Below are 13028 nucleotides of genomic sequence, written 5' to 3' on the forward strand. Positions count from 1 at the left end.
AATGGATAGTATATAGGGTTTCCACAGAAGGCCAACACTAAATGATAATCTGCAAAGCCGTAAAGTAGAAGACTCAGTAAGAGAGTTGTTATTTATCAATGAAGAAATATTGATAATATTGTTATATTGCAATAATTATCAGTAGTAAACAACTAAGTTATGTTTGGATTTAAATTGCCAGCCATTTCAAACTCAAAAGAAACAAGCTCAGCTGCATTTTCTAAGCAATCAAATGTTAATTTGGGAGTTGGGTTGTGAGAAAATAAAATTTTCAATTGTATTGTTATCGAATAAGGTCACACAAGGTGTAAGATTGTCAGCAAGATAATTATTATAGAACAGAAAAAATACAGAACTAAGGTTGGAATTTTGTGACATCCGAGAAGTTACTTGAGTAACTTCAGGAATTTTTAGGAATGAACTCATCAAACTTGTCATCATGAATAACTTCAACTACTTTCCTGCTTCTATACCTGTATACATGTGTACATGTAAACTAGCAATTTAAATTTAAATGGCCAGTTTATATTTGAATTCTATTTCTAACAATATTACTATAATGATAAAAAATAAACGAAAGAAAAGGATGGCTAAAGTTAAATGTTATACTTTAACACTATGGTGTTGGTTATACGCTTACAACGTCACTTTAATATTATTTAGTATAATTTATTTAATTTAAATGTAATAATAATCAACTGAGATTTCTCGAGTTAGTGTTGGTTATTAAGTGTAGAACATGGTTTTGGTCATTAAGTGTGAGAACATGAAACTTCAAGTTGAGGTTGCTAAGGATGCCAAGTTGTTTTGATCTTTTATAAACAAAAGTTAAAATTTAAGAACATTCTTTTACAGATGCATTTGATGTATGGCCGTAAGGTTGAGAAACGGAGCTTTAATGACATGCTCAGATTATAGGTACCATTTTGCATAGAAGTAAACAAGAATTTCTGTTATAAGAAGTAAACAAGAATTTCTGTTATCTTCACCAATGGATGGAGGTACTCCAAGTATGTAAGTATCTCCATTAATGTTAACTAAAACAGCCCTTCTATCCCTCTTCAATACTTTTCCTTTGTTTAGCTCAAACAAGGTCTTGCCATCAAAATGAATTGTAGATGAATATGGAGATGCATTAACTCAACATCGTCTTTTGTAATGATTGACATGTTTTCATTTTCTTTTTCTATTTCTATAAGCAGTTGACAACTGCTTTTATTTTATTTAAGATCAACACCTGATTGGTATAAAATTGCCGATGCTACCTCCTGTAAAACATTTAGTGACATATCACAGGCTGCAGTAGTAAGTGAAACATTACCAGTATAAATATCTTTCAGAATTTTTGCAATTACAGTATTTGAGTTTTCAGAGACATCTATGTCATACCAACCACTTGGATCGGAATCAGATTCAATTTAAGAGTCCTCGCTTAGAATCGTCTCTATAAGTTCACTAAAGGGTGTTTCGTCTATCAAGCTTTTAAACTGTGAACAATTTTTTTCCTGAATAAATTAACAGAGGTTAAACCAGCGCTAAATTATTTAACTAAAAGCCTTGACTACCTTTTTTTTATACTTAATAGCAACTTTTTCTTATCTTTACTGATTATATTTTTGAGATTAGAATTGCTAGCTCAAAAAAAATTTTTAATTCAATTTCAAACTCATTTTGTTTTAGTCAAATAACTGATGGTTCTTCTTTTTGCATTTTTAGTCAATTTGGAATAAGACTTATGCATATTAAAAGTTTTTGTCACTAAAATTAAATCATTTAACACATCAAAGCTAGCTTTAATCCACGGTCTCTTGATTTTAAACAAAAAACTTTCACGACAACCATCTGGACAAAATCTTAAAAATTTTCTTCACAGAGACAAGCAATAATGTTCGATATTGGTGCAGGTTTAAATTGTTAGTTATATCAAATGTTGAAGACTATTCAAGCTTTTTGAAAGCTGTACATCTAAACAGAAAGGTTTAGGCATTTTTAAATAAATACTTTAGAAACCAGTAATTTAAATAACTCCAGTATCGATAAAATTCTACCTGATATAGCTGGTTTTGCCTCTTTTATAATAAAAAGTCCCGTTTTCTTTGACCTTTGTTGTGCTTTACTCCTTTTTAATATGTTTATTGCAATCTTAAAATAGAAAACCAAAATGATAAACAATCAGAAGTTGCACCAAAATATTAATATACAACAATAGAAACAACTTAAAATTTCAAAAGTTTACCAATTCTTGTGATTTTCAATACCACCAAACAAAGTTTTTTTGGTGGTATTGAAAAACCGTATATTTTCAAACTAAAATATAGCTCGCTATATATAAAGTTATAAAAAATTTGAAATTAACCTTCGGCTCTATATTTAAATGTATCTTTGCATACTTCTGTAGATCACAAAATGATACTTTTGAACTCTCCAATAACTGAAGAAGCACTGCTGCCTAATTCGTATCCAAAGATGCACTCATTAACCTTTGCAAACTTTCTGAGGCAATGAACTATAGGCAATAAATAAGTTTGAGATGCTAACACATCTCTCTATAAAATATCTACTTTTTCCAGAAGTTATTGGAATTGTTCCCATCAAAGGCTATCCCATAATAACATCGAAGTAAGATATAATATTCTTTAAGCCAATTTTTAAAAAGAGGCCAATGATCTAAAAGTAGTCTTTCCAAGTAATGTCACAACCCCCATAAGAAGATGTAACTCTGGTGGAGGGACAAAGTGATTAATTTTATCTTTAGCATTTTTATCTTGATAAACGAGCCGAGGACTAAAAACATTTTAAAAATCTTTCAACAAATAAGTTGTACCAACGATCAAAAGAACCTAACTTTTTTGGATTACCAGATTCTAGGGAACATTCGCTTTCACACCACAAGCACGCATGTTTACCTGAATGAGTAGACAGACCTAAGATGCTGTTAGCACATTTTAAGTCAAATGCAAGGTGATATGTAACAATATCCAGATTTAATTTACTCAAGATGTTTTGCTAATTTCCATTTTCTTTACTTACATCTTCAAAAATAGAAAGAATAAAACACCTTTTAACTCCGCTGTCAATGTAAATCTCATTTTTGTTGGTTCTATCAAATACATTTGCAATTATTTTAAAAAATCCTTGACCTCCATTGATTGATATACGTACCATACTTTTTATAAGAATAAATTCAGAAGTGTCATGGATAAATACTACATGTCTTGTTACAATTTCATCATTCCAAATAAAGTTCTCTTGTTCTATTTTATATTTAGATTCAATTTCCTCTTGTAATAATGTCATCGTACTAATTACATTATTCTCCACAACAGTAGATAATCCCAGATTCTTACGGAGACTTGATATCAGTTTTTTTGTTTTATTTTTTGTCGATTCCAAAACAGAAGTTAATTCCATCACTGTTTGAAATGATATCTGATTAAAAAACTTTCTAGAAGATTTATTGTCTTTAGTTCCAACAGTTAAAGTTAACGGATTTCCACCTTAAAGATAAAGTATAGTTAATTATATGTATCTTTAACCTACACCTACTTTAATTTTACATAGCAAACATTTTGAAAAAGTTGTTAGCAACCTATACAATTGCTTAGTTAAAAACCTCATATTTACTGAGTGTTTTAAACATGCATGTAAGTTTTATCTGAGCATATAAACCCTCTTTAACTATTTAAAAATGAAAAATAAAAACTTACAGACCTGTAGATATTTTAAAGGATTGGCCTCTCTCAATGCCTTCTCGTTCCATCTTTTTTTTTCTTATGCCTGAAGCAACTTGCTCAAATAATGTAGGATCAAGAGTTTCTGACAAATTAATTTAATTCAAAACAGCCTGACTAGAACAACAGTTGTGATAACATCTTGAAGAATAAAGTTTACTCTTAAATTATTATACGCCTTAAGGCTAATTTTTGAAGTTTATAAATAAATATTTGAAAACTTCTAATTTACTTATCAAGTAACTTATTATTAAATTTTTAATCTTTTCCAAGGAGAGTAAAGCAGCAGCTGCACATATTTTTTTTGAGAGGTTCAACATCTTTTGTATTAACATAAGATGATAGTATAATATCAATAAGCTCAGTACTACGTCTAATTCTTGGTCTGTCAACCTAATTCAAAAATAGTACTTTATAAATAATCTATATCTTTATATGTATTAATTATTTAACTTAAATAATATTTTAAGTAATATACTTGAGAAATGTTATTTATCTAGTTTAAAAGATAAGTGTTTGATCCCTTTAGCCAGTCTTCTCCGTTTAACCAGCGCTTTTGCGGGTTGAAAATTTTTCGGAAATTTTTAACTAGGGAAAATTTTAGGAAAATGTTATGTATTATTTAGGCAGTTGTAATGGACAATTTTATGGTAAAATATTGTGAAGATTATAAAAATTTTAGAAAGCTTTTTTTGAAAAACACTTTTGTCGGTACTTTGTTGAGTTTTTTTATTACAACTTTAAGTAGCAACTAATTTAATTTGTTTTTAAAATATTCTAAAGCTGTTTTGTCCTGTTATTTGCTTAGCATAATGATGTTCATATCCGTAGCAAGCTTTGTTTAAGGCTTAGCATAATGCGCACCCCCATTCCTAAAGTGGATTTTTCAATATTTATTAAATTGGCCTGAGTCAATATTTAATAGATATTGGCTAAGTTATTTTTCAATATCGGGCGGCAAAATATTTTCTCCCTAAGTTTTTCGGTTTGCGTATTTCAGTTTTTCCGTTCAAATATACAAAAAAAACCAGTCAGCAGACAAACATCAAACAATGCAATTAGTCAACTCAGAGTAACAACAGAGCTTAACGCTAAGTCAAAAACGAATTAATATGCGTTGTTATAAAAATGTAATTTTGACTATTAAAAAACTACTCGTGAAGTTGTTACAAACTATAATATACACAAACACAATTAAAAAAAAAGATATACATAGAATATACATACACACAAAATAAAAAAAATTAAAAGCCTTTAGTTTTAGTTAAGCCGTGCAAAGTACTTAAGCAACAGAGAAAAAAAATCAAAGAAGATCCATTTTGATCATTTGAGGAGACCATCTGCAAAACGTGCTAAGACACAATAATTAAATAAATTCTTTTAGTTAGTTCCCTTTTCACAATCTGTATGCTAAAATTGATTTATCTATTTAAATATTAGACCAATTAAAAGTTTGTAGTCCTATAAATAGAAAAAAAAATTTCTTTATTAATACCCAACTAGGAGTTTAAGCTTTTTGTTATTTTCTCAAAATCAAATTACTTGAAGTTTGGGCGTTTTGCATATGGACAAATAAGTTAATATAATAAATATATTAAAATAGTTATAAAAAAATGATAAATATGAACAAAATGGATAATTGTAAACAAGCAAAAACTTTCAGGTAATACTTGAATTTACACTGATAAAATTGGTTATATATTTTTTTAAACTAATTCACTTCCTGCAAGGCTGCAAGCAACCACTGTTTAAGTCTGGAGTTAAAAAAGTATTATTAATTATTTTTAAAATTGTATTAAATGTTATTGCATAGATGCATAGAGTGAAGTTGAAAACAAAAAGTGGTTGACAGAAGTCTTAAAAGACTGTAGATTTTATGATTCAGGAAAACATAAAGACAGAAAAGAATTCTAAAACAACGATGTGCAAGAAATAAAGCTAGATAAATAAAAGTAATTTGAGCCTAAAAGAACCTGTACAGTTAAAAGATGTAACTTTGCTGATTAGCAAGTCATGTAAAATTAAGCTTTGGTTGTTGAAACAACAGATGATAGCTTGTTTACTAATAGCGCCACCATGGTAACGTTTGTAAATAAATAAATAAAAAGATGTAACCTTACAACAATGGAACAAAGGCTCACATTTGGCAGCTAGAGCATATTTAACTACATTTACAATGCGTTTTTAGATGCAAAAGAATGGGTATCATTTAAAGAAAAGACCCAAATCAACAACAGTATTTTATACAAGGACGAATAAGAGATTTATAGAGGTAGAGAATGAAATAAGAAAGCGGTGAGTACAATAAAGAGAGGCAAATTGTGAGTTTTAAAACAAAAAAAACTTAGTTGTTTGCTGCTAATAATGATCATTTACCTTAGCATACACATAAGCAGGTGCTAATTTTGCAATGGATAGTATATGGGTTTCCACAAGAAGGCCAACACTAAATGATAATCTGCAAAGCCGTAAAGTAGAAGACTCAGTAAGAGAGTTGTTATTTATCAATGAAGAAATATTGATAATATTGTTATATTGCAATAATTATCAGTAGTAAACAACTAAGTTATGTTTGGATTTAAATTGCCAGCCATTTCAAACTCAAAAGAAACAAGCTCAGCTGCATTTTCTAAGCAATCAAATGTTAATTTGGGAGTTGGGTTGTGAGAAAATAAAATTTTCAATTGTATTGTTATCGAATAAGGTCACACAAGGTGTAAGATTGTCAGCAAGATAATTATTATAGAACAGAAAAAATACAGAACTAAGGTTGGAATTTTGTGACATCCGAGAAGTTACTTGAGTAACTTCAGGAATTTTTAGGAATGAACTCATCAAACTTGTCATCATGAATAACTTCAACTACTTTCCTGCTTCTATACCTGTATACATGTGTACATGTAAACTGGCCATTTAAATTTAAATGGCCAGTTTATATTTCAATTCTATTTCTAACAATATTATTATAATGATAAAAAATAAACGAAAGAAAAGGATGGCTAAAGTTAAATGTTATACTTTAACACTATGGTGTTGGTTATACGCTTACAACGTCACTTTAATATTATTTAGTATAATTTATTTAATTTAAATGTAATAATAATCAACTGAGATTTCTCGAGTTAGTGTTGGTTATTAAGTGTAGAACATGGTTTTGGTCATTAAGTGTAGAACATGAAACTTCAAGTTGAGGTTGCTAAGATCTAAGTTGTTTTGATCTTTTATAAACAAAAGTTAAAATTTAAGAAAATTTATTTTCAATATACAATTGTAGGTTGATTAAGGTTGTTATGTAGAATTGTATTCATTAATATTTATTCTTTCTATTTTCAGAAAATGTTTGAAAACTAGAAGGTTCTAAAAATTCTGATATTGAGCGAGCCAAGGCGGTTTACTTTTTTTTTTTTTTACATTTTTTTTTAGGTGCCCCAAGAAGTCCTTAACGTCTTATCACATCACCTAGGAAGAGCATTTGAAAGGAAATCTTTCCTTACCGATATTATAAAACTTGCTCAATAAACTCAAAATACAAAAGATGACGTGTAAATAGAAAGAAATATTTTTAATATTCGTCTTGAATGTATTTATTAATTGCAATTCTATAGAAAGAAATTTGTTTTTCAAAATTTTTTTATTTTTTTTATAGAAGGAAATTAACTTTTCCTTATAATTTTTATAATTTATATTAAAAAGCACATGGGTAATAAAATATTTTAAAAAATTGTGGGAGAGTTATTTTATTTCTGCAAATTACGCTTAAAAATAAAGTAGCTAACTATTAAAACGCAGAGTGCTCAAAAAAATTTTATTTTGATACTCAGGGTGCCAAAATCATAAAAGTAAAACTTAAATGCAATGAAACACACCAGTTAAAATGAACAAAACTCAGTTTTGATATCAGAAATATAGTCTCTTACCCCAAAGACCTATGTTTTATTGTATAATACGAAACATGTTTACCGTTTGACGAACCTTTGTTGAGTTTTGTTGTATTTTGATGTAATTTTGCAAACATTTGATGATTCTATTTATAATCCTTGATTGCAGGGTTAGAAAAAACTCGCGTTCATAAGCAAAAACTCAACCCAACTGGGTTTTTGATTGGGTTTTTACGTTTTTGAAAACGTTTGGTACAAATCTTTATTAGCAATGCTGGATTAATTTATAGTTATTTGAAAACCATTTTTCATTTTTTAATGGTATATTGTAAAGTAAAGTTAACATTTTAAAATATCAGTTTTATTTAAGATAAAAGTAAAGTATATGTTATTAAACATGACAAAGTATCATTCAGGGGGAGGAAATAATGCTAGCTATTGGAATGAAGTGACCATATCAAGTGATCAACCAAATAGAGTAATATTTAATTGTTGCAAAGAAAGCATAATTCAAAAAATAGAGACAATTAAAATTCATTTGGATAAAAGCAGAAGAAAGAAAAAAGGAAGTGCTAATGATTTCACTGAAGTATTTAGCAGTATATCAGAGTCAAAGATAAATACTGCAGCATCGAACAAGTTTAACCAGTCAGAATATAAGTAGAAAGATAGTTTAGGCTTTATAATTGATTCTTCTTATTCATCAATTGTTCAGTCAATTGCAATGACGGTGCAGCGGCAAACATACATTTTTTAATTTGTTATTACAGTTACATTATTTGTTACAACAAGTAATTAGAAGGATGAACTTGAATTGCAAGTTGCAAGAGTTTATATGTGATTAAGTTAAAATAAGTACAGATGTAAAATGTTTGTTAAAGTTTACTTTCCTTACAATTTTTTTTTTCTTAGAAAAAACATTAGATAGAAGTCAAGAAGAAGAAGCTGAAGAACTACCCCGAGTGAAAATAAAGCATACCCCGAGTTTTTGCCTGGCTATAATACATTTAGACTAAAAAATTCTAATTGTTTTCCAACATATTTATTAAATGAAAACAAGTAGGGGAGATGGGGGCGCATTGATCGCCGGGGCAGTATGATCTTTTGGCTTTTACTCGTTCATTTTTGCCTTACTAGAAGTGAGGTTGCAATTTAATTAACCATTATGCTTCCCTAATTGATTATTCGTAATATTTTTTCATAAGGTTATCAGCGTCAAAAAAAATAAAGAAAATATTGTTTTTCGTCATAAAAAGTGATTTTTTTAAATCGTACTATAATTCAAATATATTTTTATTTAGATGTCTGTATGGGTTAACAACAATTTTATTTTAAATTTGTAAGTGTTAGGTGAATAATATAATATATAATTTTTATTTGGCTGCAATTTATACAGTAGATATTGCTATCAATATGTTACCTATACCTATTGGGGTACATTGATCTTTGACTATGCGGGGCCCATTGATCGGAGGATCAAAGTGCCCCATTGAAGACAAAGTGCCCCATGTTTTTGTTTATAAGCAATACAGTTACACGAATGGAATTGTATTTATAATTTAAAAAAAAACCATATATAAACAAACAATAGCTTTTAGCATTTCATTTTTTAAATCTACTTATGTTATAAGCTAGTAATAATAATACTATTATTTTATAATATCAAAAGAATAATATTTAACATAATAATTAAAAAATATTTAACATAATATTATTATGTTAAATATTAGCATTTATTAAAAACATATGTTTTTATTGATATATTTTTTTACAGATCTTAAAATAGTTAGAAATAGAATTAAAAAAACAAATAAAGTTGCTATACCAAGTGAAACAATGAAAGTAGCTGTTAATAAAGTTTTAGAAGGAACACAACTGAATGTTGTAGCACGTCAGTTTAACATAGATAGAATGACTTTAAAAAGATATTGTCGTAAAAAGAGGCTTAATCCAAATGAAGCTTTCAAGCCTAACTACAACAATAGACAAGTTTTTACAGCAGAAGATGAAAAAAGTTTATCAAGTTATTTACTAATTGCATCAAAAATGAACTATGGCCTTTCAACTAGGTCAACGCGATTATTGGCATATGAATTTGCTTTAAAAAACAATAAGATATGCCCATCATCATGGATCAAAAATAAAATTGCAGGCATTGATTGGTTGCAAGGTTTTATGAAAAGACAACCAGAGTTGTCTCTACGAACACCTGAAGCAACGAGCTTCGCTCGATCAACAGCTTTTAACAAACACACTGTAAGAGAGTTTTTTCAAAATCTTAAAACGCTAAGAAATCGATATAAATATAATCCTAACTGTATATATAATGTTGATGAAAATGGTTTAACAACCGTTCAAAAGCCGGTAAAGGTTTTAGCTGGTAGAGGAAGCAAACAAGTTGGAAGAATCACATCTGCAGAACGAGGAACATTGGTAACTGCATGTTGTGCCTCTAATGCTATTGGAAATTCCATTCCTCCATTATTTATTTTTCCTAGGGTAAAGTTTCATGATTACATGATTAAGGAAGGACCTCCTGGATGTGTGGGATTTGCAAATCCTTCTGGTTGGATGAACTCAGAAATTTTCATAGAATGGATTAAACATTTTGTTAAATATTCAAACTGTTCTCAGGAATCTCCAGTTTTGTTACTTCTCGACAGTCATGAAAGTCATATTTCTGTTAAAGGCTTGGAGCTTGCAATTCAACACGGAATTACAATGATAAGTTTTCCTCCCCATTGCAGCCATAAATTGCAGCCATTAGATAGAACTGTTTTTGGACCATTGAAAAGGTTTTACAATTCTGCATGTGATAATTGGATGGTTTCAAACCCAAGACCATTGACCATTTATGATATTGTTTTAATAGTTCGAGAACCGTATACAAAAGCTTTCTTACCATCTAATATACAGACAGGATTTAGAGTAGCTGGCATTGAGCCATTCAATTCTGAAATTTTCAAAGATGACGAATATTTACCATCATCAGTTACAGATAGAGCTGCTCCAGATACAGTTACTATCACTCCTGTCAACAACATGGAATCTGAAATGATACCAGCACATGTTAATCACATAGAGTCTGAAATAACTATAGTAAATATTGAAACAAGTATTTTAAACAAAGTGTCAACAAGTGTTGCTTCTATAATCTCACCTGAGGTTTTAAAACCTTACCCAAAAGCATCTGCCAGAAAGAAAAATGTTAAAAGTAGGCAGTTAAAAACAAGGATCTTGACTGATACTCCTGTCAGAAATGAAATTCGTTTGTCAAAAGAAAAGAAAATTTTGAAGCAAACCAAAAATCAACAAAAAGTCTCCACAAAAGATAAGAAAGAAACTAAGAATTACTTGCTTAGGAATACAAAACAATGTAAACCAAAAGCTGCTTCACAACTTGACTTTCACAAATGATGAAATATTCTTAATCAAAATATTGTACTTTTAACAAGTTTTGTAAACTTAAAAGTCGTATTCTTATTTCAGTCTTTATATTTCAGTTCTTATAAATTTCAAGTTGTTGTAAAGTTTTAAACGTATATAAAGCGGGTAGCTTATAGCTGCTGTGATTTATACATTTTTTAATTAAAAATTAGACTAGTGGGTTTAACTGCTATATTTAAAAAATAATTAAAAAATTTAGATGTATTATATGTTATACAATATTACCCTTTGACTAAATTATTTACAAGATTTAGTTATAGAAGTGTTAAACGTTTAGATAATATTACGCATATAAGATCAATGTGCCCCAAGTCGGAGATCATAGTACCCCATAGTTTGGGGTACATTAATCTTTTGAGAGGGTTGTTTAAAAGTTAAAATTATTCATGTTTATCATTTTTTTAAATCAAAATATTTATATATTCCAAAAGCCAGATAGTTCTACATGTGTTTCGTAGTTAATAAGTTTTTACATCTCTTTCAGGTTCTGCGCAATTTTCAAAACACTGCTACGGCGATCAATGCGGCCCCATCTCCCCTACAACAACAGCAACATATTGGTGGAAAATTAAAAAAATGAAGGAGTTCCAAAGCTCTCCAAATTGCCTGAAATTTTTAAAGATTTTTACGATAGTTGCACACTTTTCCAGGTAGTAATGGAAGGATTTTTCTCATCTCTTCGCATTATTTGGAAAAAAATTAGAAATCATTTATGAAAAGAAAAAGCTAAGACACTTGTTCGAAATTACATTTAAGATCAAGATCATCTGCTGAAGACTAAGTTGTTAGATGACTTTGTTTTAAATTTTTAAGTTTAAATATTACAGCTCGAAGTAATATAAAATTCTTATTTATGACTCACAAAACTCCATATTTTATTATTATTAGAAAAATTGTTGAGCAGCATCAAATCTTGAGCGTTAACGTAAATTTCTTTATAAATGAAAAAATTAAAAATAAAAAGAAATAAAGACCAAAAACCCGTAAGCTTTTGGTGGGTTTTTGCTCCTGGGTTTTTGGGTGTTTTATAGTTCTTAAGTCAATAACGAAATCTCTAAGATAAACCCATGTTTGAATGTATTATTATTAATTATTATAAATGAATTTGTTGTTTTAAATATTTTATCATCCAAGAATTGTAAAACTTTTGAAAAATTTATAACCAAGGTGTTTCAGCAATTCATTTTTTAACAGTTACAATCGTATATAAAAATTGATATCATTTTTGATGTTTACACAGAAAACAGTCTTAAAAAATCAGCAAGAGTCAAAAGAGGACAAACTTTTCCGAGTCGTGTGTTACCTGAATCAAAAATTTGAGGCAATCAGATCAAAAAAGAATTGTTCTATGCAGTCTAAATATCTTGTCTTATTGATAGATTGATCGTTGTGACCCACGAGGAATTGATAATATTAAACCAAATAATCAATAAAGTCAATTCAAAGCCTTGCAAACATGAAGAAACAAAGACTCGTATGTTTTGTCACACGTGTCATGCTGCTATAAATAGTGGGGTCAAAAAAACCATGATCAAAGATATTGATACTGATGTTGCTGTTAACGGTAAAACTTATTTTTTAAAGATACGATTTTGTACAATACACTTTAATCCCCTGATTCTTTTACAGCCCTGCTATTCGTTTACCTATTTTTAAAATAAAGTGTCTAACTACAATAATATATATATATATATATATATATATATATATATATATATATATATATATATATATATATATATATATATATATATATATATATATATATATATATATATATATATATATATATATATATATATATATACATATATATATATGTATATATATAGAACCCTTAGATGTTGTCCGAAAGTTTTTTCGATATTTTGTTGACAAAAAGTAAAAATTAAAATGCAAGACCGGAATTTTTTTTTTTTAATAATGATAGACTGCCTGCCCCAACCAAACCCTCAGTCGATGTAGCAGCACT

The 13028-nt window shown here is 28.7% G+C and overlaps 2 protein-coding genes across 5 annotated transcripts in view; one reads left to right on the top strand and one right to left on the bottom strand.

The window, feature by feature from the left end:
• Window positions 1-13028, top strand: part of LOC136079681 (voltage-dependent calcium channel subunit alpha-2/delta-4-like) — a 50358-nt gene that overhangs the window by 11640 nt on the left and 25690 nt on the right. For 2 of the 4 annotated variants that reach the window (XM_065795862.1, XM_065795863.1), the window contains exon 1: window positions 12297-12620. The exons of 1 other annotated variant lie outside the window; for it this stretch is intronic. In XM_065795862.1, coding sequence (XP_065651934.1) covers window positions 12533-12620 — 88 coding nt within the window. In that variant the 5' untranslated portion in view covers window positions 12297-12532. Of the gene's footprint in view, window positions 1-11540; window positions 12621-13028 lie in introns of those variants that run through there. One more of the 4 variants, XM_065795860.1, reaches the window with a different exon arrangement.
• Window positions 1177-4317, bottom strand: LOC136079683 (uncharacterized). The gene is made up of 5 exons (XM_065795865.1): window positions 4210-4317; window positions 3712-4124; window positions 2357-3497; window positions 2049-2142; window positions 1177-1965 (listed from the first exon to the last, which is right to left on the bottom strand). Exons 2-3 carry the CDS (start codon window positions 3758-3760, stop codon window positions 3007-3009), a joined length of 540 nt encoding a protein of 179 aa, XP_065651937.1. The 5' UTR covers window positions 3761-4124; window positions 4210-4317; the 3' UTR covers window positions 1177-1965; window positions 2049-2142; window positions 2357-3006.

The sequence above is a fragment of the Hydra vulgaris genome, chromosome 04 (assembly GCF_038396675.1).
Source record: "Hydra vulgaris chromosome 04, alternate assembly HydraT2T_AEP".
In the NCBI taxonomy this organism is placed as follows: Eukaryota; Metazoa; Cnidaria; class Hydrozoa; order Anthoathecata; family Hydridae; genus Hydra; species Hydra vulgaris.